A 25,939-nucleotide genomic window follows, 5' to 3' on the forward strand; every position below is an offset into this window, starting at 1 on the left:
ATGCCTAGGTAGGTGATCACTGTAATCAATAATATACGGATGATTTGTATTTTTGTTTAGCGCCGTTTTAATGAACAATAATCTAACAGTGTTAGGACTGTTTGGTATTATAAGCGCTTGGCAATTCGGCAAGCTGTTCAAGACTGTTCCTTTTGCACCCGCATAGGAAGTGTATTTTGCACCACCATGCATATCCAATGCGTCTGGAATGGTTAATTTAGGAAAACGAATTTACAATGTTAGCACTACAACTTTCACACTTTCGCAATGCGTCTGCGGTCAATTTTGATGATTTTATGAGATTTTTACTATCAAGATAACTTTGTGAATGCTGACGGAGAAGTATGATTTTTACAATTATTTTACAAATAAAACTTAGTAGAGTGAATGAATTTCAGTATTCCGCATTAATTAATTTGATGCACCATATATTACATTCTAACTAACTAACTAACCATCACGCCATTTCCCTGCAGGGGTAGGCAAAAAGGACAGACCGCCAAACAACTCGGTTTTGGCACAAACTCCTTGCCTTATTCACATTCGTCTCATACATACTCTTCTGATATTTGAACTCAATGTTCACTTAATCATGCCATGTCTTCCTCGGGTGTCCTCGACTTCTTTTACCGTTCACATTTGCGTCATATACTCAAACTCTTTTCTTCATTCATTTGCTCTACATGCCCGAACCCTCTACATTACACCCTAAGTATATTTTTTGAAGAGAAATACACTGCTCAAAATTTCAGTCAAGGGCCACCTCTACTACTTAGGAGTACAAAAAGCTAGGAAAGCAAGTTTTTATGACTTCGCTTTTCCAAGAAAACATAAAATACTTATTTTTGGAGGAAACGGCTTTCATTTCATTTAGGGTGATTGAGGGGGAATGGAAGGCCAGTATGCAATGTGCAATATATATTGTCTCTTTGCAGGGTGCAGAGCGAGGTGTACCGCCTGCAGAACCGCGCCGAGATTGTGGAGGCGGAACGCGAGCGCGCGCTGCTCGAGGCCGAGAAGGGGCTGGCCGGAGCTGCCAAGGCACGCGAAGAAGTGCGCCGCCTCACCGAGGAGCAGACCCGCGCCAGCCTGCTGCTCCAGCGCGCCCGCGAACTGGACGAGAAGGCCAAGGAGGACGTTGAGCGTCTTGCCATCGACCTCGAGATGGTCCGCGACAGATACGAAAAGTCACAAATAGAGATCCGCAGGTTCCAAGCCGAAAAGGAGAAACTCTCAGAAGACAACGAGCGTCTCCAATTCGAGTACGAAAGGGCTATGACTCAATGTGGAAAGGCACAAGCCTCAAACGAAAAGACTCAAGAGGAAATCGCCAGAATGCAAGTCGAACTCGAAAAGATGTACGACAAGAACGAAAAAGTACAGACAGAACTTAGAAAGGTTCAAGCGGAATTGGATAAACATAAGCAAGAAGCTGAGATGGCCAAGGAGGAAGCAGGGAGGTATGCTAGTAAGTTTGGCAAGTACCAGGACTCCCAGGAACGCACCAAAGAAGAGTACGAGCGCGCTAAGATTGAGGTGGAGCGACTCCAAATCCGGCTGGACAAGACGGTTGGAGAACTGGAGAGGTCGCGCAAGGCCGAGCAGGAGGCCACACGCCTGCGCGCAGAGCTCGAGCGGGTGGAGGGCGTCAGAGGTAAATATCAGTTCGAACAGGAGAAGTGGAGCGCGGAGGCCGACAAGGCGCGCGAGCGTTTCGAGGCTTCCCAGATCGAGGTGCAGCGGCTGCAGAAGGCGCGGGAGATGATGGAGACCAAGGTGCACGAACTGACAGCACAGCTAGAGCTATCCAAGGCGGAGAGCGCCAAGCTGCTGGCAGCGCAGGAGAAACAGCGCGGTGAACTTGAGCGCGCGCACATCGAATGCGAGAAAGTGCGTGACCGCCACGAGAAGCTCAAGATGCGCTCTGAGCAGCTTGAGAAGGATAATGAGCGACTAAAAACTGACATTCACGAGATAGAGAGGCTGAAAACGCAAGCCGTTGCGGGTGACAAGCTCCGCACAGAGGAACGTCTCGATATGGAGCGTATCAGAGACAAACTAGAAAAGGCCATTCAGGCTCGAGACGCAACGGAAATGGAGGCCGGACGGCTTGCTAAGGAACTAGAGAAATCTCAATTGCACCTGGCTAAGTATCAGGAAAGCAACGAGACCACTAGAATGGAATTCGATAGGATGACCAACGAGCTTGGAAGAATGCACGAAAAACTTGAAAGAACTGCTTTGGAAATGCGACAGTTAGAACAAGAAAGAGAAGTACTGAGAAACGAACTTCAGAACATCAGACGAAGCAGCGAACAACAGCAACGCGTTCTAGATCATCGCACTCAGGAGACTTTGGTCAAACTCCAACAAGAGCTAACACAATCAGTGCGAGATAGAGAAAAGATGGCATCGATCCTAGAAAAGCGTGATCAACAAGCAGATTCCATCGAAAAGCAAATAATGAAGTTTGACTCTGACACTAAACAACTGACTGTGGAAAGAGATCAACTCGTCATTCAGTTGGAGAAATCACAAGACATGCTCATGAACTTCCAGCAAGAGTTGACTCAGTCCGAACAAGAATTACAGAGGCAAAGGGAAGAAGTGCGTCGGTTGAAGGAAGAGCAGCGACGAATGAACCAAGATGCCGAACGTGGAACGAAATCTGTATTGGAAGGAAGAGACAAAGAGATAACCAAACTCCAGCAACAGGTCACCACTATTCAGAAGGAAAGAGACAGCCAGAGAATGAGAGCCGAAAGAGCAGAAAAGAAATCCCAAGAAGTTGGAGAGGTAGAACAATGGCGTAAATTGGTTGAAACAGAAAAGGCGCGCGTTGCTGCCGCTGAAAAGCTGGTAAATGATAAGCAAATGCACATCCAGAATCAAGAGAAGCAACTGAACGCCATGCAGCAACAGATGCAGCTGATGTCGCAGCAGATGCAACAGCAGATGCAACAGCAGAACCAGAACCAGAAGGGGCCACAGCCAGGAGCCGACAAGGAGGAACAGAGGTTGAGGAAGGAACTGGAGAAGACCCAGATGGAGGCCAAGAATGCCACAGTGGAAAGGGAGCGATTCCAGGCGCAATTGGAAATGCTCGTGCAAGAACTGGAGAAGAGCCAGGTTAGTTGGAGGATGGCCCATTGTGTAGCAGGTGTCTGTGTCTTAGATTGTCTTGTTATTGTTATACACTGTCCCTACATCGCCGCGTTCATGTTGCTTTCTCTGTACATACATATTTGTTCATGTTCTGTACATATTTGTAGATGATAATTTTAAGATTATTTTGAGCATTTCCGTAGCATGCTCTCATCATTCCGAAACCTGTCCTCTGGGCATCCTCCAACCTTCCTTTCAGTAGTTGTTTATGTTGTTATTCATTATTTTTATTTCTTTTTTCAGCACTACATACAAAATATTATTTGGTTGGGCAAAGTTTACATTAGTGCGTGAACAATTTGCACTCGAAACAACGTCATGTATTTATTTTGGTGTACTTTACTAGTTGTTTATTATTAAGTTTCTTTCTTTTTACTGTCATGTATATTGTTGTGAAAATGGTAAACTAAATGGTTTCAAAGTATTTTGTGCTCTTTTTATCAACGCTATCTTCTGCTGTGTTCTTTATTATAATTCAATCAAAATTAACATAGAAAGATGGTAGGTATTTGCTGTTTTCTGGTCATAGTTTTACTCCTTACTATCCAATCATTTGTAAGTAACAAAACTATTGACCAGTTTGCGATAATTTGAACTACGGTGTGTTTAATATTATTTTTCATTAAACGCTTCATTGTCTTTGATCTCTTCTGCTTTGAATATGTGTACAAATTAAGCATTTCTGTCTTTGTTATCTTTATCCAATTTTTCTCTTTTATGGCTTTTTGTGTGAGAATGCTATTGAATGATAGGTGTTGACATCTGGTCATGAGCAAGGTCTAATGTATCTTTCATGTTTGAATTAGCTCGATCTTCTGGAAGCCAACAAGAAACTTCAATCGGCGGGTCAACAGAATGCGAAAGCTGGAGACGATACGGCCGCCGCTAGGAGGCAGCTACAAGAAGAATTTAAGAAGTTAGAAGATCAGAAAAAGCACACGGACGAACAGAGAAGAAACGTTGAGGCCAAGAGGAAAGAGATTGATGAGAAAGAGAGATCGCTAATAGAGATGGACAAGCAATTAAAAAAGAGGAAAGAGCAAATGGACCAACTGGAGGCTTCATTGAAAAAGGTAATGATACATAATTTTTTGAACTAAATAGAGATTAGGCTTCCTATCGAATGAAATTTTAATCTAGTAGGTACCAAAAATGATAAAATGTAAGAGAAGTTTTGGTAAAAATATATATGTTAAAGAATCTTGATGAACCAAATACTCAGTTGGGCTTAGTTAGTTTCCCATTTTATCCAACTCTATGGATCCGATTCAGAGGTTACTGTGAATTTATAATAAGAAAGAAGAGGACTATTCATAAACTCCTTTCCTGATTCAGTGAGCGTGATTAATAAGGAACTGGTGACAGATAGTGTAACACAGGCAGGAGTGAAGATGGCCAAGGATCTCCAAGAATGACGATGATGAAGAAAATAATCATAGCATATAAGATATAACTTACCATTATCTGTTTATTTTTAGGCGGGAGGCAGCGCAGCAGCGGCCGGTGAGCTGAACAAGAAGTTCTCCGAGTCGCAGAAGGAGGCGGATGCGCTGAAGACCCAGCTGCTGGCCGCCAAGGAGGAGGCACAGAGGTCCGCCGCAGAGATGGAGCGCCTACTGCAGCTAGTGCAGATGAGCCAGGAGGAGCAGAATGCCAAGGAGAAACAGATCATGGAGATGCAAGGGTAAATACTCTCATTTCTTTTATGTAGTCTTCTCATCATCATGGTACTTCATCTCAGGGTGGGAAAAATGCTCTCCACCAGCATCGGCATTCACCTGTTCCTAGGTTTGCCTCTGAAGCGCTTCTATTAGAGCTTCTCAACATCACAACACTTACTGTATATTCTATCATATTTTAATAAGCAGTAATTGTCGATTGGACTACTTCTACGAGTTATAATTCAGTTCCTGCAATAACAAACACGTGCCCGCCCGCTCGTCGAAATGATACCCGGATTTCATATTAGGGCAAGTCTACCTCTTCTGACGTCAATGACTTTACCACATTATAAGACTAGCCATGCACAAAATTCATTAATGGGACGTATCTGCAAACCATTCATCACCCTACGAGATGTAGATATTTTCAACTGTACCTTGAAAACATAAAATCAAACTGGCTGAATCTATCTTTTGATGCAAACATTTAAAATACTTAACATATTATGTACTGTTTTCACTGTTTATTTGTTATTTTGTTTATTTTGTTTTTGGTTACATTGTAGTACATATATGTATAATTATTTGTCTGTATATTTAGATAATTAATGGAATATAATTGGCTTATCATATTATATTGATTTTACAATGTAATTATCTTATGAATAACGGTTCGATTCCTAAACATGATAAAAAATGTAAAAATCACTCCAAAATGCAAACCAGTTAATTTTTCAAGGCTTTTACCAAAATTTAAGTTAAAATGTCTTTTTGTATTTCAGGACGCTGAAAAATCTGCAAGGAAAACTCAGAAGTCAGCAGCAAGCCAATGCACAAATGGAGGAACAAAGAAAGAAGGAGGAGGTATGTTCTATCTTTTAATGAAATGAAGCAACAAATAATTAAAAATATGAATTAACAAGTTGACACTCCTATTAATCATAATGTTCTCTTATTTTCACGCTTGCCATGGACCCTCCTATCTATCCTATTTCCTCTCTTCTTTGTACATGACCTTAAATGTAACATAATACAATGCACCAAGCAGGCAGGCCCCGCTGGATTCTTGAAAAGTTTCTTCTAAATTGATAATTAAAACTGCCACAAAGCCACGGTTGTTTCTGTTAGCTAATGCTTTCCTGACTACAACTTTGTTAGCGATTTTCTAACAATGCCAACATTATACGCAAAACTCTCAAGTGTTGGATGAACAATGTTAATAATATTGTATGTTCGTGCCGTGTTACAAAACTTGTTTTAATTAAATGTTTTAGCACACAAATTAATGAATAGGGATTAATAAACAATTATCGTGTTCATCGTAAAACTAATAATAAATACTGAAATATTTATACGAGCAAATAAACACTCAGTTCATAGACATTATGATAAGGGAAATATTAATATTGGACACAAGCTTGGATCCATTTTCCAAAATGGTCTTACTGTTTAACTATCGGTGAATTGTTGATTTTTTGTTTGATTAAATACATAAACATTTGTTGTCACTGTAAATATAAACGTTATGTCACTTATATTTAATGTTTGTTTATGTTCTGTTTTTATTTCTGTATCTACCACTTCCTCTGTGTCGCTAGAACGGAGTTAATACCGAAGCCCCTTGCACAACTTGCTCACAAAGATTTCTTCAAATAAGCCAAGAACTAGAAAGCAAAAACAGAAGTATCGTGGAACTAGACAAAGAAATGAACGATGCATACAAAATTTTAAAAACAATCACTTCCGACGTACCAAAAGAAAACGTAATTCACGATGATTCCGTCATGACAAACGATAATAAAGTCATTATGGAAAAAGAAATGGAAAGCATCTTGTACAAACTGGAAAAGTTTTTAAAAATAAGCAATGATTTAGTGGAACTGCAAGACATAAGAACTGAATCTGAAACAAAAAGCGCAAAAATCATAGAGCAAGAATACGAATTAGAAATTCTAGCAAGAAAACTGACAGATAAAGAAGAAATGGTTGCGAAACAGGAGAGATTCATTACCGAAGACTTGAACGTTGACGTTGAGAAAAAAAAAAAGGAAATTTCCAAATTAACAGACGAACTGAACATCAAAAACTCTAAAATAATCGAGCAGCAAAACTGTCTTCAACTCTTGGAAGCAGCATTAAGAGAACACAGTAATATAGCAGAACTGGAACAGCTTTTGACAGTTGTGAAAAGTAAAAATGACCGAGTTAACGAATTAGAGCAACTGCTAAATATGTCCAATGTAGAGTATGACACCAACCAGCTGAAGGATGACAGGATACTGGAGTTAGAGGAAGCCCTGAAGGAGTCAGTTCTGATAGCAGCCGAAAGAGAGAAGATATTCTATCACGAGGAGCAGGAGCGAGTGAAGATCATTGAAAAGGTATTGTAACTTTTTGATTGTCATTTTCAATACAGGGCAATGAAAAAGGTGTTTGTTATTTTAAAATGAAATACTATTTATTTATACACTCAAACGATCGGAAAATCTTAATTTTTTTCGAGAACCCTTTATTTAAATTTTTTCAACATTTAAAAGAGAAAATCCCAGCGGATTGCGACTGTGACTCCTGATATGATTCAATGTACCTGGAGGGAAGTCGACTTTCTCTTAGATGTTTTCCGCGCAACAGGGGGAGCACATATCTAAATCGTATTAGTAATGAAAAAAAATTTATATATACAGGGTGTATCGGCACGTACCCGACAAACTTTAACCAGCTATTCCTTAGCACATTTGGAGTAAAAAATGTTATGCGCACTTTGCTGTCCGGTAACATTTTTTTTTTAATACGAAATTTACTATTCATATTTTCACCACATGTCACCACTGTTTTATCCTTTGTCAAAGTTTGAAAACCCATTTGGCAATATTTTATTCGAGTTTCGTTGAATAATATACGTACGTACCTACATTAGCGCGCTTTTACGATCACAACGAAATGGCACGGCACCATTCGTCTCATTTTTAACTATTATTATTTAGTGTGTATGAAAGAGCGAGGACACTTTTTGACACACTTGCTAATAACAGCTGTTAAACACGAGAAACAATGCAAATGACAGTGACGGAGTGTGGATTTTTTATTTATTTTTTGTTTTAATGAAAAAAAAATGTTACCGGACAGCAAAGCGCCCATAACATTTTTACTCCAAATGTGCTGAAGAATATGTAGCTGGTTAAAGTTTGTCGGGTACTTGCCGATACACCCTGTATAAATATATATATATACAGGGTGTCCGGAAACTCGTAGTACAAGCGGGAAACTGGTGAATCTACATCACATTTGGAGTCGATTTTGTAGTATACTTTTTTTTTATTTGAGCTTTCGTTATCGAGTAAATCGAGTTTGAAGTTGATTTTTTTTTTTTTTTTTAATTTTTTTTTAATCAAATTCTTATAAATTATTACTGAAGATCAAAGTACCCAACTAATTAAAACTGTTTGAAAGTAAAACAAATGAAGAAACTCGGATTTGAAGCATTATTTTGAAATCACCCTTCATTTAACCCGGTGTAATCATAAAATATTTCTGCTCTGCAGGGTTAAAACATCTGTTATTCAACCCTAAACACCAGAAAAAACTTTAACCCTAAAATAGCCGAAAAATATTTTTTTTTGGTTTTTTTTTTTTTTTTTTGAAAATGCTCAAATCAAAAAACTTTATGTTTTTTTGTGTTCCCCATGTGGTGTAGATTCTCCAGTTTCCCGCTTGTACTACGAGTTTCCGGACACCGTGTATATATATATATATATTTTTTTTTTTATTGTGTTTTGATGCATAAATAAATAGCATACCTCAATTATTTCATTTTTAAATCACGGAAACCTTTTTCGATGACCCTGTATTTATATTAATTTCATTTGAACATCCCCTGTCGGAGAGTAAGAAATTAAACTGTATTTGCTGGAATATTTATAGACAATGGAATTATGGATCGACGAAACTTCAAGCTGGTCAGATTAGAAATAGTCATTTGTGGTTTGAAAAACCTTCATAATGTTGTCAATTATAATGACAAAACTATAAATTTATTAAGCAAATTTTATATATTAACAAGCTGTTATTACGGCTAATTTTTCTTGACATATTTTCCAGATGCACAAGCTAGAGCAGCGCGTGTTCTCGCTGCAGAGTGCGAGTGCGATGCACTGCAACACCTGCCGGCCCCTACTGCGGAGGGTCCGCCGGCTGGAGACCAACATTGCAGACTTCGCAGGGACCCGCAGGCAGCAGCTCATGGAACTATCTAGAATGAAGTGAGCCGACTAATTAACTAACAAACCATCACCCGACTCTGGGGCAGCAGTCAGCGACATATTGATGAACTCTCAGCCAACTAAAAGAAAATATATATATTTTTTTTATTATGAATATAAAGTTTTTTTACAGGTTTTTTTTTCGATGTCTGTCTCACTAGGATAAACCTGTGTCGAGACAGACGTATTTGATACATGAATTAATTTTTACATTTTTTTTTATACATAAAATATTTCATTACATTAAATGACATTGTGAAAAAGTTAAAAAATAATAATAATAAATGATAAATTTGTTAATCAGCATCTAGTTGGAGTACATACTTATGTAGGGATTTTTATAAAATTTTTGATCATGGATCTGTCTTGGCTGATGATCCAAGACTTGATGTCTGTTTTATATTTCAAAAAAAATTCGTTCAGTCTAATGGCTAGTGGGAGAGCATTATATAGCTTTGTTGCAAAATATCTAAAATTTCTCTGGCCAAAAGTTGTTTTAGCGAAAGGGATTTGTAAGAAATTATGTCCTTTGGTTCTAGTATCACGAGCAGTTTGGATATTGTCAAAAGTAGTTTTGTGTTTGAAGAGGTATGTTAGTATGTTTTTGGCATAAAGTTGCCTAATGTCCATAACACAGATTTTCCTAAAGATTTCATCCGAACTGTAGGAACTGGTAGTTTGAGGATAATCTTTATTATAAGTTTCTGAGCTTTAGATATTGGATCAATGGCGGCAGCGTTTGCTCCCCCCCATGCTATGATACCATACTCTATTAAAGATTGACAAAGTGCATAGTAGATTGTTTTGAGCTGGCTTAGGTTGAGAAAGTTGCGAGTTTGTCTAAAAAAGTAAACGAATTTTCTAAGTTTGTTTGCTGTAGTGGTTATATGTTGTTTCCACTAATTATTTCCTAATTATTTAATTTTTCCAATAATTACTAAATCACGGCCAACTAAGCTATTGCTAGAAAAGCAAAAAGTTTTAAATGTGACATGAAATCTCTCATTTCTTTGCTAAATCATGATGTTGAATATGTTTTCTTCTCCATTATAGGCAAGAAGCTCTCGAAGCAGCAATTAGTGAGAAAGATGCCCACCTGGCGCTGCTAGAGATGTCAGACTCCAGAACAAAGAAGCAGGAAGAAGATTGTCAACGTCTGAGGGAAGATCGCTCTAGATTGATGGACATATTGAAGAAAGAAGTAAACACAACTTTTTAATTTTTAAATAAAATAAATAACTTCATAAACACCACTATTTAATCAAATAGGATCGACATGTTTCAAAACCAATGGTTTCCTAGTCAGGATAAATTTATTGAAAAAAAAAATTAAATGTTAAATGCACGCTATGAAAAAAACTTTTGAACAGTATGAGCTTTTTTTTTTAATTTAAAAAAAAAAAAACCGGCAAACATTCCCGGGTTACAAACAACCTGACAATATTTGAAAATCTCCTACTACCACCACAGTAAGCGGAAAATGTTGCTTGTGTTGTGATGGAGGACTTAGCCAGCCGAGGAATTGAACACTCTGCGCCTGGTTGGGACCCAACTCAGCCACAGACCGGTCATTTTTTTTTTGCTTTTGCATTAAGAATTTTCACAGTCTTTTCTGTCTGGATAAGTTTCTACCAAGGTCTGTAGAAAATGTATTTTAAAAGGTTTGCCCAAAAAAAAACTATATTATATTGTCTTTAATTTGACTCCGTGTATGATTCTAGTGCAGAGATAAGGCTTTAAATCTTCCTTGGGCGTCCCCGTCTTTTTTTACTATTCACTCCTGTATATCACATTGTTAAAAAACAACATTTTCAATTCGACTCGTATGTACAAGCATAAGTGAGAGGAAATCAACTTAGCTTTTCCAAAAGATAGTATTATATACTTAGTGAAAAGTGAAAGAGATCGTTCCTTTTGGATTCCAACTAGACTTCGGGCTACGTCACGAGCTTGCGAGAGGCCCGATGCGTTTTGTTTCCGAAAAGTGCCTGTGTGAGCGAACCTTCTTAAATACATTTTCTACAAACCTTGAGTTTGTACCCAAAATGGCGCAAACCAATTTTTTTTTTTTTTTTGAGTACTGGTAGATTACTACCGTAAAAAAATCATTCTCTCTGTTTAGTATTCTGCTTCATTAGGCCATTTCTACTATACAGAAATCTAAACTTGACAAAACATGTGGTAACTAACTAACTATTTTATTGATACGGAAACGGTTGGCATAGTTCCCGTGAGCACAATTGTGGGCCCATTGTGCTATCCCCCTTTTTACCTTATTTCTTTACCAGTAAAACAGCACCTTTAATAGTTAACTAAACTAACTATTGCACTGTTTTCGCAGTAGAGGTATGCAGAAAAGATAGACCACCACACAACCCTGTCTCAGTACACACTCCTCACTTCATTCTCATTTGTATAGTATCATTGTTTCATACATACTTTTCTGTTATTCTGACTCTTGTCATGACCCGATTCAAGTATTTGATTCAATAACCGTACCAAGTCTTACTCTGGCATCCCCGATTTCTCATTCTATTAACCATTGTAAGGCCGGAAGGTACTAGTATAGCTGTGCACAGCAAAAATAAAAACACTTTTAGCAACATTATTTATTTTTTTCTATACAGGGTGTATCGGCACGTACCCGACAAACTTTAACCAGCTATTCCTTAGCACATTTGGAGTAAAAAATGTTATGGGCACTTTGCTGTCCGGTAACATTTTTTTTCAATTAAAAACAAAAAAAAAATAAAAAATCCACACTCCGTCACTGTCATTGAAATTGTTTCTCGTGCTCAACAGCTGTTATTAGCAAGTATGTCGAAAAGCGTCTTCGCTCTTTCGTACACACTAAATAATAATAGTTAAAAATGAGACGAATGGTGCCGTGCCATTTCGTTGTGATTGTAAAAGCGCGCCAACGTAGGTACGTACGTTCATTATTCAACAAAACTCAAACAAAATATTGCCAGACGGGTTTTCAAACTTTGACAAAGGATAAAACATTGGTGACATGTGGTGAAAATATGAATAGTAAATTTTTTATTAAAAAAAAATGTTACCGGACAGCAAAGTGCGCATAACATTTTTTACTCCAAATGTGCTAAGGAATAGCTGGTTAAAGTTTGTCGGGTACGTGCCGATACACCCTGTATATTTAAAGAATATTATAAAGACTTATCAAATATGCACACTATGTGTCGTTTACGATGCTGTTCACTTAGAAAAACACAACTCAAATATGAGAACTTGCTTTTGCTCCTTCTCTTCATCACCAACTTTGAAATCAATATCACTGTCATTCAATTAAAAAAACAAAAACGAAAACAGTACAGCCAGCTTCATCCATGAAATCTTCCTCCAGTTGGTCTAATAATTTTCGTAAAACAAAACCTGATAAATCTTACGACCACAAACAGAAAACACCTCGGTAAACTAAAAATAACTACTTATTTGCACAATTACCTATCACTAATTATAACTTATAAATCATGATAAGTAAATAAAAGGGAATTAAATTAGAATATTTCAACAGCGAAACAATAACTGATACAAGATCGGATAAAAAGCGGTGAAATGTGACAACCCTGCATCTTAAACACATATTGTCTGGCATGGGAAGCTTTTGGGAAGTTCGCTGTAAAGTCATATAGCTGTTTACTATTAATGAGACGATCATACCTACGTACTTGCAAGTTACTACCGAGAACTAATCGTGAACAACGCGACCTACCTACGACAATACGTTGCGAGTTGGTCTGGCACATCACGCCAACTCACTAGAAGGTTCTAGCCTATCGCCTATGCGTAATAGCAGCGTTGCCGTCTCATACATATTATCGCTGTAAAGTTTCTCGATCATCCAAATAGATGTATCTATCAGAGGCGGTCCCTGCCTTAGTGCATTTGTGCACTGCACTGCCAAACATCGATATACGTTAGAAATGTAAATTCGTATATCTACTCACCAAGAATTCACGCCAGATCATTATAATCTTCTTACCAATCAAAGTTTGTACTAGACTCCCGCGCATGCGAAAAACAGTGTAATATATCAACCCGTGCATTTTCGGCTTTGCCCGAGACATGCCATGTACCTTCTATAGGCACTGTCTCTAGAGGTCGGAACCGTGAAATGAACGAGACAGGTAGAGACCCATAACGGCTGTTGATGTGTTAGAGCAGTGGAGATAGAAGCTGGTCTGTGCATTATCGGCGCATGCGCCGAAACATCCTGATATATATCAAAAACCTTAAACATGCGTAAAACGTTTGGAATGCATTAGTTAGGATTGACAGATTTCGAACTAATTAACAATGTTATAATATTCTAGCGTTACCGGCGCGATCTACATATCTGCAAACTTGACAGTATTCATTATTGGCGATTGACGCGACAGTTTTAACGGTTTTTACGAGTTTTGCTCTGCAAAAAGCTTTTTAAAAATGAGTGCTAATGAAAACATTGCGGTTAACATTGATTTTATCAAAAGTAACCGAAGTTCATTTAATCCCAACAAACTAGAGATGATTTCGCGAATGCTGACGGAGCAATATCAATTTTACAATTATTTTAGTAAGAGTGTTTTAGTGAAATAGTGAAACTGTTGAAAATAATTTGTACTATTCCGATGACAACTATCGAGTGCGAAAGGTGTTTTTCTACGTTGAAACGTGTAAAAACATTTCTGAGGAATACTATGTCCCAAGATCGTCTCAATGCTTTATCAATGATGAGCATCGAAAAAAGTTTGATCTCGTCTATACCAGACTTTAATAATCTTGTAATTGAAGAATTTTCTCAAATGAAAGAGCAACGAATAGATTTTCTCTACAAATGAATTATTTGTACTGGGTATGTAGTTCCCTTTAAATCACTTTATTTTCCTATTTTACATGTTACCATTATTTGTGAAATGCACTGCTGGTAAATTCTGTCACGAGCCGCCTCTGGTATCTATGTGTTCCATACTTAAAATTATTTTAAATACATGACATAACCAAGCAACAAAGGCATAAAGAAGGGGGAGTAAACGCGCTAATCTTGTATGACTGGCCTGCCGTAAACGGCAAAGAAGAGCGCGTAAAAGATTAAAATTAGCCTTTATTGCTAAATAGGGCGTAAATCCGATATCTACTGATCAAATATCAATTTATTTATTCAATATTTTCAGAGTGAAAAGCTGATGTTGCTCCTGGAGGAGATGAATGCCTCGGAAATGATGCCCAGAGAAGTGGACGCGGACCTCCTCAATGACTTAGAGGTCAGCAACTACTTCAGCATATCGGACAATACTGTCACTAACGTAAGAAAATTAAATGTATACCATCTTTAGGTTGTTTAATTAACAATTTCTTTATTGAATCACTGAAGTGGGCCATCACTGTCATTATCGTGGGATATATTTTTTTTAATTATTCAGTTAAAGTACAAGATTTCTTATTTTGACATACTTTATATTTAGGAAGATAGTTTTTTTAAGGTTATTTAAAGAGTGATTAAATATATCCACTGTTTTAGAAACATCATTCAATACCACAATTCTTCTTGTCATGTTATGTCATGTTATCCACTGTTTTAGAAACATCATTCAATACCACAATTCTTCTTGTCATGTTATGCAGTGTGATATCTTGAACAAGTAGTGGCGATGATTACGGCTGAAGTTTAGCATTCCAAGAGGAATGGGCTATCAATAGAGTTATAAATTATATTTCAACTAAATTTGCACAACGTCTTGTTTCTAGACTAAATAGGCTAAATCTATTCATTGTCTCAGGTAAATCCGTATAGTGCATGAACCTCGGATAAGTTCCATGCATCCGCATATAGACAGAGATGTGCAAAATGGGTACCCAAAACCATTTGAAATGCAAAATGGAAATGGGTCAAAACTTTTCCATTTGAAAATGCAAAATGCAAAATGGTTTTTAGAAAAGCATTTAAAATGCAAAATGGAAAATACCCATTTTGCATTTTGCATTTCCATTTGAAATGGATTTATTTTAAATAAAGCACATCTCTGCATATAGATATAGAAGATCAGAGTAGTAGAATACGACTTACTGTCACTAGGCTGTCCTTCATATGCTCGTGTTTCTGCGTTCGCTCTCTCACTTTATTTTATTCGAAAAGCATTGTGTCTGATCGACAGGATAACGTGCAATATATCAATATATTATCGATAAACTGGTGGTTTACACTGTATATCACCAGTTTGTCTCATAAATCAAGTGTTTGTCTACTGGACCCAGTTCAGTGCAACAACGCATGTTGTCTCAGTAACCGCGGGTTAACCGTAAATATGCAGCGATAAAATGAAGATAATGTTGGTAGTTCTTATTCAAAGTATGATACACTTAAATATGACCAGCGTCGGGTAGCGGAGTCCCGGCAAGGCGAGGGTCCTGAGTTCAAGTCCTAGATGCAACCATATCTTTTCTGTTTTATATTTTCATTTAAGAATCGTTAATATTGTCTTCAATAATTAAATATTACAATTTGAGGTTTGACTCACTAACTAAGTTATTCCAAAAATAAATCTAATACATTTATTGAATACATTTATTGAATATTTGAGGATAAGGTTAAGTTTGCTTAAGGCGGCCTTTCCAGTTAATAATCATAATATCTTTTCTTTTTTTTGCAGTTGGATGATATTCAAGATGTCCATGGAACAGTTTTATGATCGCTTTAAGGAAAGTATAAACACGGAGTACACAACATCTTTCATCAAATTCCATTTTCACCATCAGACTAACTCACCATCAACTGTCTCGTCTTCAAACTAACTCATCATCAAATGAACTCATTATCAAACAATCAAATGAACTAATCATCATAATTTGATCATCAAAGACAACCATCCATATTTGAATTGTGTAATAACATCACTTTTTGTGATTGTAATTTGACACAAATAGGAGAAAAAAACTTTAAAAATATTGAAAATTTGACTCTCCTTGTTCAAGCAAAAACCAACAAACTCTAAAGTACAGTTACGAGATGTTACATTTTAAAAGTTTGGAGATTAAAATAAAAGATTTTGTTTTAATAACATTTCTACTCTTAAAATAATTAGATTTACTCTTGACATGATAACACTTGATTATGTCATTCTTTTGTCCACTTGTGCATCATATATTTCCCTGACACTCCTTTCTCCGTCCATCTGCTCTACAAGTCCAAACCATCCAAGTGTTCATTGAGCTTACTTTGGCCTTAAAATATTTCCAATCTTATTGGTCGTACACGGTTTTACCACGCATACACCTGAGGGATATGACCACTGCATTCAGTCCTTCCCCCAATGGTTTCATACTTCACTGACATGCATCAGGAATGGTTTTAGAACTTCATTGTGGACTGCTAGCCTCATTTCCATATGCGAGAATTGTATAAGCTTTAAAAACATGGTAAGCTGATGTTTTCATCCAACTTCAAACATGAAAAATGGATCATCTCAAAACTGTTGTTAATTTTGTTTGAAGAGGGACAAATAATCAATAAATTTAAATAGAAATTGATAATAACTACATCTATTGACATAAACACATACAATCCTTATTTTTGCTAAAGCAACCATTAAAACATTTCATAAAATATAATCACCAAACATCACATGTGTTCAAAAAAATCAGTATAAAACAAGAAAACGAAATCATTTGAAAAACTTTGTTCTAAACTATTTGCAAAAATGTTGCAAGTGATGAAAAAAATTAATGTGAATTTGAATCAGAAATCAAAAATAGGTTCAGTTATTAGGTACCCTATATTGGGGGTATTTGGGGTAAATTGGGCAATAAGTTTTGCAATACTGTAAAAAAGATATAAACTAAAATTATTAGAAATGCATACTACACTTATACAACATTTTTTTTGTACAGAATATACTTTTTGTTTGCAGTATTTTTTTCAAATCTGTTAGAATTTTTATTTAACAAATCGTTGATAGCAAAATTCAGTTTTTAAATATGTTGACCGTTCTATTTAATAAAAATATAAAATAAGGAAACAAAATATTTTCACCATAAATTTGTATAAAACTGTTGATTTATAAATTCCTTGGAAATATTGAGAATATTTTAATTATCTAAGTATAATAATGTGGCTTGATAATATTTAACTATCTATTCATATAATAGTATTTACCTAGCACATAACACTAAAAACATTTCCCCTCTTTCCAAAATAAAGTTACATTACTATATCACAGTACCTACTCAAGTGAATATAATAATACTCGTAAATGAAATAACATATTGTTGTCTTGAAATATTCTAATGACTGCTTGTAAAGTTAAATATTTAATTAGATTTTAAATGTATGTTTAAATAAACTCATAAATGTAATAGCCATTGCATAAGGAGAATTATGCAGAAATAACGACTTATTTCAAAATTATGAAGGAGAGATATTGAAATAATATGTGTAACTTCAAAAGACAAATAAACTATTGATATATTCTATCTGTGTGAGAATTTGAAAATGATAATATAACTAAGTTGGAGAAAAAAAGTATTTTATAATAAAAACCATTTGTGTGAAATTAGTTTTGGTGTCACCGGTGCATGGAGAAATAAATAATTGATATCACATTGGATTTTAAAGTTCTGATAACAGCACTGTAAAGATCAGGTCAGACTTAATAAAAAACTGCCGGCATTTTCAATCACACGTTCAATGACTGATTAAACATCTAAAAATCAACTTATTAAGAGGTTATCAAACAGGTAACTCATGGTTATTAGTTAAATTGCTAGGAAACACCTGCATTATTTCATCGATACATGCGACTCACCATTAAAAATTACCCGGTCAGTGGAACGTTGGTCGAAACATAAATGTAAAACGGATTTTACATGTGTTCATTATATTTAAAATGCCCAAAGATTACAAACTAGATAGACATGTGTAATATTAATTCTAATTTGAATGAGACATGAAAAGAATGTTTGAGATAAAATTGGTTGGAAAGATGGAAGACAAATCGATGGATGAGTAAAAAATACTCAAAAGATGTTAAATAATATTGACGGTGATATGAAAACGAGGTTTGAATGCTTTTTTGCAAGTTCTTGATAAGTAACTGCGTTTAACGATATTGTGAGATAAATAAATGAGAGATAGTTATAACGATATGTAAAAATTATGACTGCAGATTCCGTGCTTATTCGAATGCGATATAAATGCGAAGCTTCAACATAATATAACTAAGCAATGGATCGTTGAAGTGCGATATTTTCGTATTGTTAGCGAAAGTCACATTTATTCCTTCAGCTCGGTAAAGATTTATAAACTTTTTTGCTATACAAAAAGATACTCAGATAACTTGGAAGTAATGTTATAAGTTACATATGCTTTAGCCACGTTATTTTTGAATGTCATGTTAAGATAAATGTGTACGTTTAATATAAATTTAAGTTAATTAACTCGTGTAGGCATCAGGTTATAATAGGGATGGGAATAAGGCACAATAAATAGCATAAGTTGAAGAGTATTTTGTTAAAAATACGTTAAAGAAATGTGGTCGTGTTGTTAAATTAGTCCTTACCTAGCGGCTCGTAAACCTTTACTCAACCGTGTAATCACGTCTTGTTAATGTTTACATTCATGACTTTTGCTGTGTTACGCCAATCAACCTTACGGTTATGTTCTACCTACACGATTTTATTAGTTTACTCATGTTTTTGATTGATTTGCATTAAATGGGTCCAATTTATCACACAACTGTCTCGCTCCATCTATTGTTAAAGCATTATTTAATAAAATAATGATTGATTTAATATAATCATCGTTCACCAATCAATAAACTGATGTTTATGAATAATTCATATGTACAATCGTTAGGCTTTGGAGATATTTATTTTATAATCAAAGATGTCCCGATTCAAAATAATAGATAAACAAATATTACATTTAAAACAATTTCAATATGTAGTTATTACTCAAATTCATTAGTTATTTAACCTTTAAACGAGCTAAACAGGTCAAGGCTATTCTAAAAAACGAAATTAAAGCTTTTGACGGTGGCGGGTTCATTCTCTAATTAGTAAATTATATGAATTAATTAGGAGATTTCTAAATATGTATAATAATTAATCACAAATATTTGATTTATATATTTTTTATGTCCTTTGCTAAAAACTTCATCGACAAGAATGAAAGAAAGAAATTAATGCTTGATTAGTAGAATTGTGTGTGTAGTACAAATATAAGTCGTGTTGAACCACTTTGAAGTAACACATTGTGTAAATAATATAAAACATTATATATATCGTTCACGTTTATAGTACACAAAAGGAATTAAAACAATGCGCATTTAAAAAATGAGTTAGTAACAGTCAGGTTTATTTAATTTTTATTTCAGAAGTAAATAGATAGTTCACTTAAGCGAAATTGAAGGTACATATCACGAAATGAATAAAGGTTGGTGTCAAACGATAGCGGATTAATATCACATGGTAGATATGTAATGGAATGATCAAGTAAATTATCTAATTATATGTTTACTTTTTATCTGATTACCGTCTCAAAGATTAAAAACAATTTAATTAATGATTTCTTTTTTTTAACCATGCGAGCAATGGGGTATGTATTTACATAATAAAAATGCCTCGAGTGATGAAGATTTTCGAGCCTTCAGTTTTGGATTCAGCCGCGCTCATTCAAAAAATTATACATCCAAATATTAATATGGAAACACATAAACTTCTTACTGTGGTTTAAGGCCAATGAATCCAACAATATTTCATCATTTATCCCAAATTAGCAGGTTTTAGAATTGAAATTCGAAATAAATTCGCATACCTAAATTTAGGCAGCCATCGCTCAGGGCCTAACGATGAAACCTAAATATGGGTAGCCATCGTACGACAGGTTAATAGTTTTTCAATCATTTTTTTAACTTCAAATGTAATGATTTCCAGAAAATGTATTAGATAAAAAATAATAAACAAGCAAGCTTATGGCATTCATGAAAGTTATCAACATATCATGTAAATTATATCATTAAATACATATTCAATCATGCATCGCTTTTGAAAAAAGCATTTTACAGGAAATATTTTGAAAATGTAACATTCGTTCGCCACAAGATTTTAAACTTCGTTGTTACGTTTGCAAAACAAATGAAATAATATATATATATTTATGTTCGATTTTAAAGTATATTTTCTTTTTACAACACCAGCCAAATAAATGTTATTTTTATTGTTATTTTACAGAATCTGATAAATATTTAAGAATATGGAAAATGTTGTTGATTTTACGCAACCGTTCAATTTTTAAATGATTTTTATGGTGGAAATGTAGAGTTTAATAAAAAATAGAGTTTGATTAGAAGGTGTATAGTACTGTTAACAATTAGACAATGTATTTTATACTGAACCGATAGAAATGTCTGTAGAAAACTACTGTGGAGATGTACATTTTTTTTACCTGTCTGAATCCTTATTTTAGTCCTTCCGTCAACTAAATGCATGTTTTGATTTACAAAGATATAATGAATTAAGCTAATCAGCTGTTGATTATTTATAAAATTATTTATTATTGTTAGATTTATGTGCTATCCTAACTTTATTAATAGGCAAATATTTTTCGATATTCCATGATAATTTTTCAAATTAATAAAAAATAATAAATGTTACCATTAATTATTATTATTATTATACCTCTTTCTGTGTCTACAACATTTTTTATATAGATAATCCAACAGATCAATTTCCTCTTCGTAATGTAGATATTTTTTATGGTGTATGTATTATATATTAAAAAGAAAACAACATAAAATACAAAGTCACCCAGATACGCGTTAAACATTGTATTCATAGTGTTGTAAGCTGTCAGCATAAAAGGTACGTCAATGAATGTGTTGAATATGTATTTCCAAAGATTAAAAACACAATAACGACGTATTTTTAATAACCAATCATCAAACGCTTTGATCACTGTTAAGATATTCACTTTATTAAGTTGTTTAGAGTATTATTTGTAAAAAGATATTGTATAGACATGTTGGACAGTAACGGATCATTCTAATTTTCATGAATTCGACTCAAATGGCAACAATTTCAACACATTGTGCTAATCCAAGTGAAAAACAAACAGATTTAATAGAAATTCTAGCTAATAAAACCAAATCTTGTAAATTACCAACTGTGTTCGAAGATATTTCGTAAAGTCATGAAATCTAAATATTTTGAGATGTGGAATTATATAAGAATCATCAGAAAGCATAATCTGTGGAAATTGTTGCTATTTCATCAATATTTGACTGCAATGTATTAAAATATACTCGCGCCTAAAATCACTATGTTATAAAAAGTCAATATTGATAAAACTTACAATTTAAATGAAATGTTGTAAACAAAAATGTTGCATTAAAGTTGATTATTTATTATATTTAAGAACGATGTATTATGACAATTAAAGTGTGCAAAATACTATAAAAGGAACTAACTATTTGATATAAAGTCTCTCATTTTTACTTTCCTACCCCTCAAAAAAATTACATAATATTGAAGAAGCCTTCATAGGCCGATTTACTTACGCTTCAAATAATGGAGCTCATTAATCACCGATTCTAGGTCTGTCAGCTTTCGATCAAATTTTAAATTGGGTTGATCAGCTGTCAAGCATAATAGTCATCCAAATTTGACAAAAAGCTGAAGTGCCAAGAACTGGCGGTTATCGATCCGTTATAATATTTAAAGAAGGAAATGCATTTTTTTTTTTGTGAAACCACACAAGAGTCTCAACTGCTCCCAACCGTCAGGAGCCAGTGCAACTATGGCATCCACAATTGGGGTTGAAATTAGTGGGGAGGGTAAGGAGATAGGGAAGAGGAAGGTGGAGAAATACCTGGCTATTCAGATCTGGTCACCAAACACGGCCAAAGCCATTTCAAGCAAAGTTTCAATTCCGAATGGTGGTCTTACACCAGGGCAATACTGAGAGTATCTACCACTCTGGAATGTGCCGCAAATATACTATATATTATTTTAAATTAGTAATTTGTGAAATAACACAAAGTAATCAAATAAAATTTATTTACGCCCGCCGGGATATAAACCCTCGACCTCCCGCTTGCTAGTCTAAAGCCTTATCCCTCGACCATGGAGGCAAATGTAGAAAATAAACGTAAATGGTGTTATTGATACAACGACAAATGTGTCAGGGGTTCAAGTGACTGGGCCTCAGATATTTTATGCTGGAAAGGCAAAAGAAAACACTCTTAAATGTAGACTAAAACTGAATTGTTACTAACATATTGTCTTCCTGTATATGAGAGATCTTTTAGCTTCAGTCTCTCTTTAAATATCGTAGTTAGATTTTTTTCTAGGTACCTATCGCAATTTAGTGAAGTCTCAAACCCAATTTGAGGAATGTTTCTGAATGAGGTACAAATGTTCAAGCATGAAGGGCAGAGGCAGCTCTAGGAGTCCAAGGTATCTATTCCAGAGTCTCTACCACGAATTACTCGCTATGCGCCATCTACGAACGAAAATCTCTACGACTTTTGTCATAAGTTCTATATTTATACATTCTTGAGTGTCGCACGGTTGAAGAAGATGACTGTGTTGGCAACCCTGTGAATATTGTCTATGTTTCTGATGTGTTTGAGGTTTCTATGGAGTTAATTTGAAATGTCAAAAACAAACCGTTGCCGCGTCGTTCTGTCAACGTTTTTATTTGCTACCACACTTTTTCTGAAATGAATGGCGGTGGTGGATACATATCGAAATCCCAGAAAAATGGTTAAAACAACTTTGCAGAACTAAACAAATCCGATACCAACTTCGAAAAGCGCGCTGGAAACAATCTTTTTTTTTTTTTGTATACCTAAGGCAATTCACCAGGATGCAATGAGATTTTGACAGTTTTGCCGATCTCTACTGCTTCGACCCACTCGTTGTTTAAGTCGAATGAATTTTGACGTATGGCGTGTAGTATATACTTTCGGTGAGACTCAAGAATAACAAACTCTACAAGTGTATGTACTTTCGGCGGAAATTGCGAGCGATCGAGACTGGGGTATCTAACCCAGAAGTTGATTATGAAATAATAATACATTTTGCTAATGCATAGTCAATATTATAAAAATGCCAATGTATGTAATTAATTTGACGGTACCCACCTATTCTACTAATTTAACTAATTAATGTTTTTTTTTTTTTAAAGATCTATTCCTATGGCGATGCCATACTTAGTAATGCAAAATCATGTGTTTTTGGTTTGAAAATTTGGTCGCCTAAAAATGTTTCAGATGCTTTAATTAAATACTGCGAGTAAAATACATCTTGGCCTTTGAAATAATCGAGTATTTTTTAGATAAGTCTTTTTATAAGCCCAGAAAAAAATAATGTATAGGCCTATGAAAACTGCTTTAAAGTTCAAAATCTCCTACTTACGAACCCATTTTCGGTTATGATTGTATAATGTGGCAAATTAAGTTATTTATAAAATGATCGAAAAAAAATTTAATATTTATGCCTGAACATCCACAAAATAAAATAAAAGGCACTTTTTGGCCATGTTTTTTTCTTGCATAAATCAAAACAGGCGGATGGTGTTAAGCGGAAATTTAAACCTTATCGCCATCTACGTAAGGGTTGTTATTGATAGCGGCTCAATTTAAAATATTACACGACATAGTGCATCGCCTTAAAAGTTTTTAAATCACTAACTCCAATCTCAGTCAATTGTTTATCAGTAGACGTAAAAAGTAAACAATGAAAGCAAAATAACCTATACATTCATATAATTTAACTGACAAAAATTATAACTTTACGTTTTGAAATATTGTTTTTAACCTCTTTATTTTTCTCTCTTGTAACATTATTTGAATATGTTCGTTATGTTTCAATGAATTGTTTGCGATTTCTTTCAATACAATATCCAAAGAATTTGACATTTTAAATTATTCCATGCAAATTACGTCAACAATGATAAACATTATTTTGCGAACTAATATTCAAGTTCAAGATGGCTATAGTTTATCACACGGAATGACATTTTTTCAACATCTCCCTCTAATAAATACCTTAATAATCTTAGGTCGTGGATATCTCTATCTCACAATGGTCATGTCAGAAAACCCCTTTAAAATAAATTTTGTAAAGTAATAATAATGATTGGATTAATTGCGTAGCACCGTTTTCGTGAAAAAATAACCTCAAAGGCGCTTAACAACTTAATTTATGCATTTAATCTATTCCTATGACTTAGAATTATTACTTGTGGCTTATAAATAAGATTAATGTCTAGTGATTTACAACTAAGACTTTTAACTAGTGATACTAAGCATACGTCAGACATGATAGTGTTTACTTCCTTTGTCTGTTTGGCAAAGAGAAAGAAAGGAGATAGTTTTGGGGACAAAATTTAAAGTGACCCTCAATAGGTACATACAATAGCTTCTCAATTGGATGCTAGATGGCACTGGAAGCCGCTATTACCATATGAATATGAAGGAATATTAAAACTAAATTAATAATCGGGTAGTTTGTTAAATCCTTTTTTTATACTAACACTATTGCAGCATATTGCATTGCGAGTTATTGAAAACATTTTTTTACCAATTTTCCAATATGTTTTATAATTCTACCTGTACGAGACAATTTACCGTCCGTACATTAACTGTAGATACGAAGGTAGCTGGGTACACTTGTCAGCGTTTCAGTCTTGGTAGATGTTGCAGAGGTTTGTGGTGGAGTTTAAAGCCAAGATCAGAGAGGAATTTATTTCCAGATCTGAGCTGACGAAAAGAATTTATTACTGGCAAAAACTGAATTTAATACTGAATAAAAACACTTGAAAATATTTCTTGAGACTTGGAGATGGTTTTTCAGGAGAGAGGATTCCCTTTCAGAGGTAGTTGTTGAACTGACTTTGTATGGAATTCGATTCTCTATTTATAGAACGTTTTCAAATCGAGCCCTCTCGGAGGAGTTCTATCCTCTTTAGTGAGGGGTAAATTAGTTAGGTATTTTTCCTCTCCGCAATTATCTTGTTGAGAGGAAAGTTATATTTTAATATGATACCTTTAACCAAGTCAGTTCAATCTACCAAAACCATCTCCCCCAGTCTCGTTTATTTATTTTATAATAAATTATACAAATTTTCATATTGGGTTTGAAGTTAAATATCTTTGGTTTGAACATTTCCCAAAGAGTAACAAATATATTTAGGTATAATTTTTCATGTTATTATGTTAGCATATAATCATTTCTTGGTGTTGATATTTATTCCGTGGTTATATTTTGCATAATTTTTCCGTAAATTGAGTCTGATGATATCACAATTAGTCACATTTGAATTTGTAATCATTGTTTGATCAAAATTTCAATGGGATATGCTGTGCTGTGATTGGCTGAAGATGGCGGCCATCATGGAATTCCATCCGGTGAGTAGAGGAGGGGGGTCAACGTAAATACTGAGTTGCTTCCCTAGCAGTGGTCATTTCGTGGGTTGGTGGCTCCGAGTGAGGTGGTGGATGGTTATTTTCAGATGTGTTTCAGGTTCTGCTGTTATATCATTATGTAATTATCTTGATTAATCACATATAGCACATCATTTGATTGAGTAATTATGATGTAAAGATTTCCAATTGTGTCGGCGACACGGTATCAAGCGGTTTCGGGGTTTGAGTGTTCTTGCGATTTTTGCGTAAATATGAATTTTCTTGAAAAATTCTGGATGTCTGGATACGTATGATACACTACCAAAATATGTTTACACTAGACTTAAACTCAAACTAACCATTCCTCCATTGGGCACCATGAAACAGGCAGCTGCCTTGTATGGTGCTCTAATGTATCTTCTCTAAATAAATGTATTAAACATGTACTTAT

General features: G+C 34.8%; 2 protein-coding genes across 2 annotated transcripts in view; both read left to right on the forward strand.

Annotated features, from left to right (window-relative positions):
• The window catches only part of brp (ELKS/RAB6-interacting/CAST family member bruchpilot), a 195,395-nt gene extending 189,385 nt beyond the window's left edge, over positions 1-6,010 (forward strand). The window contains exons 11-15 of the mRNA XM_089646431.1: positions 936-3,129; positions 3,972-4,238; positions 4,644-4,849; positions 5,609-5,690; positions 5,875-6,010. Of these exons, the coding sequence (XP_089502557.1) occupies positions 936-3,129; positions 3,972-4,238; positions 4,644-4,849; positions 5,609-5,690; positions 5,875-5,910 (2,785 nt within the window). The 3' untranslated portion in view covers positions 5,911-6,010. The remainder of the gene's footprint in view (positions 1-935; positions 3,130-3,971; positions 4,239-4,643; positions 4,850-5,608; positions 5,691-5,874) is intronic.
• Positions 6,011-6,532: 522 nt separating this feature from the next.
• On the forward strand, positions 6,533-21,627 carry LOC149411926 (uncharacterized). Its single transcript, XM_089646432.1, has 5 exons — positions 6,533-7,207; positions 8,925-9,085; positions 10,139-10,286; positions 14,260-14,391; positions 15,736-21,627. Exons 1-5 carry the CDS (start codon positions 6,533-6,535, stop codon positions 15,772-15,774), a joined length of 1,155 nt encoding a protein of 384 aa, XP_089502558.1. The 3' UTR covers positions 15,775-21,627.
• The last annotated feature ends 4,312 nt before the right edge of the window (positions 21,628-25,939 follow it).

Source organism: Hesperophylax consimilis, chromosome 24, assembly GCF_061612785.1.
Source record: "Hesperophylax consimilis isolate HC1 chromosome 24, BYU_Hcon_1.0, whole genome shotgun sequence".
NCBI lineage: Eukaryota > Metazoa > Arthropoda > Insecta > Trichoptera > Limnephilidae > Hesperophylax > Hesperophylax consimilis.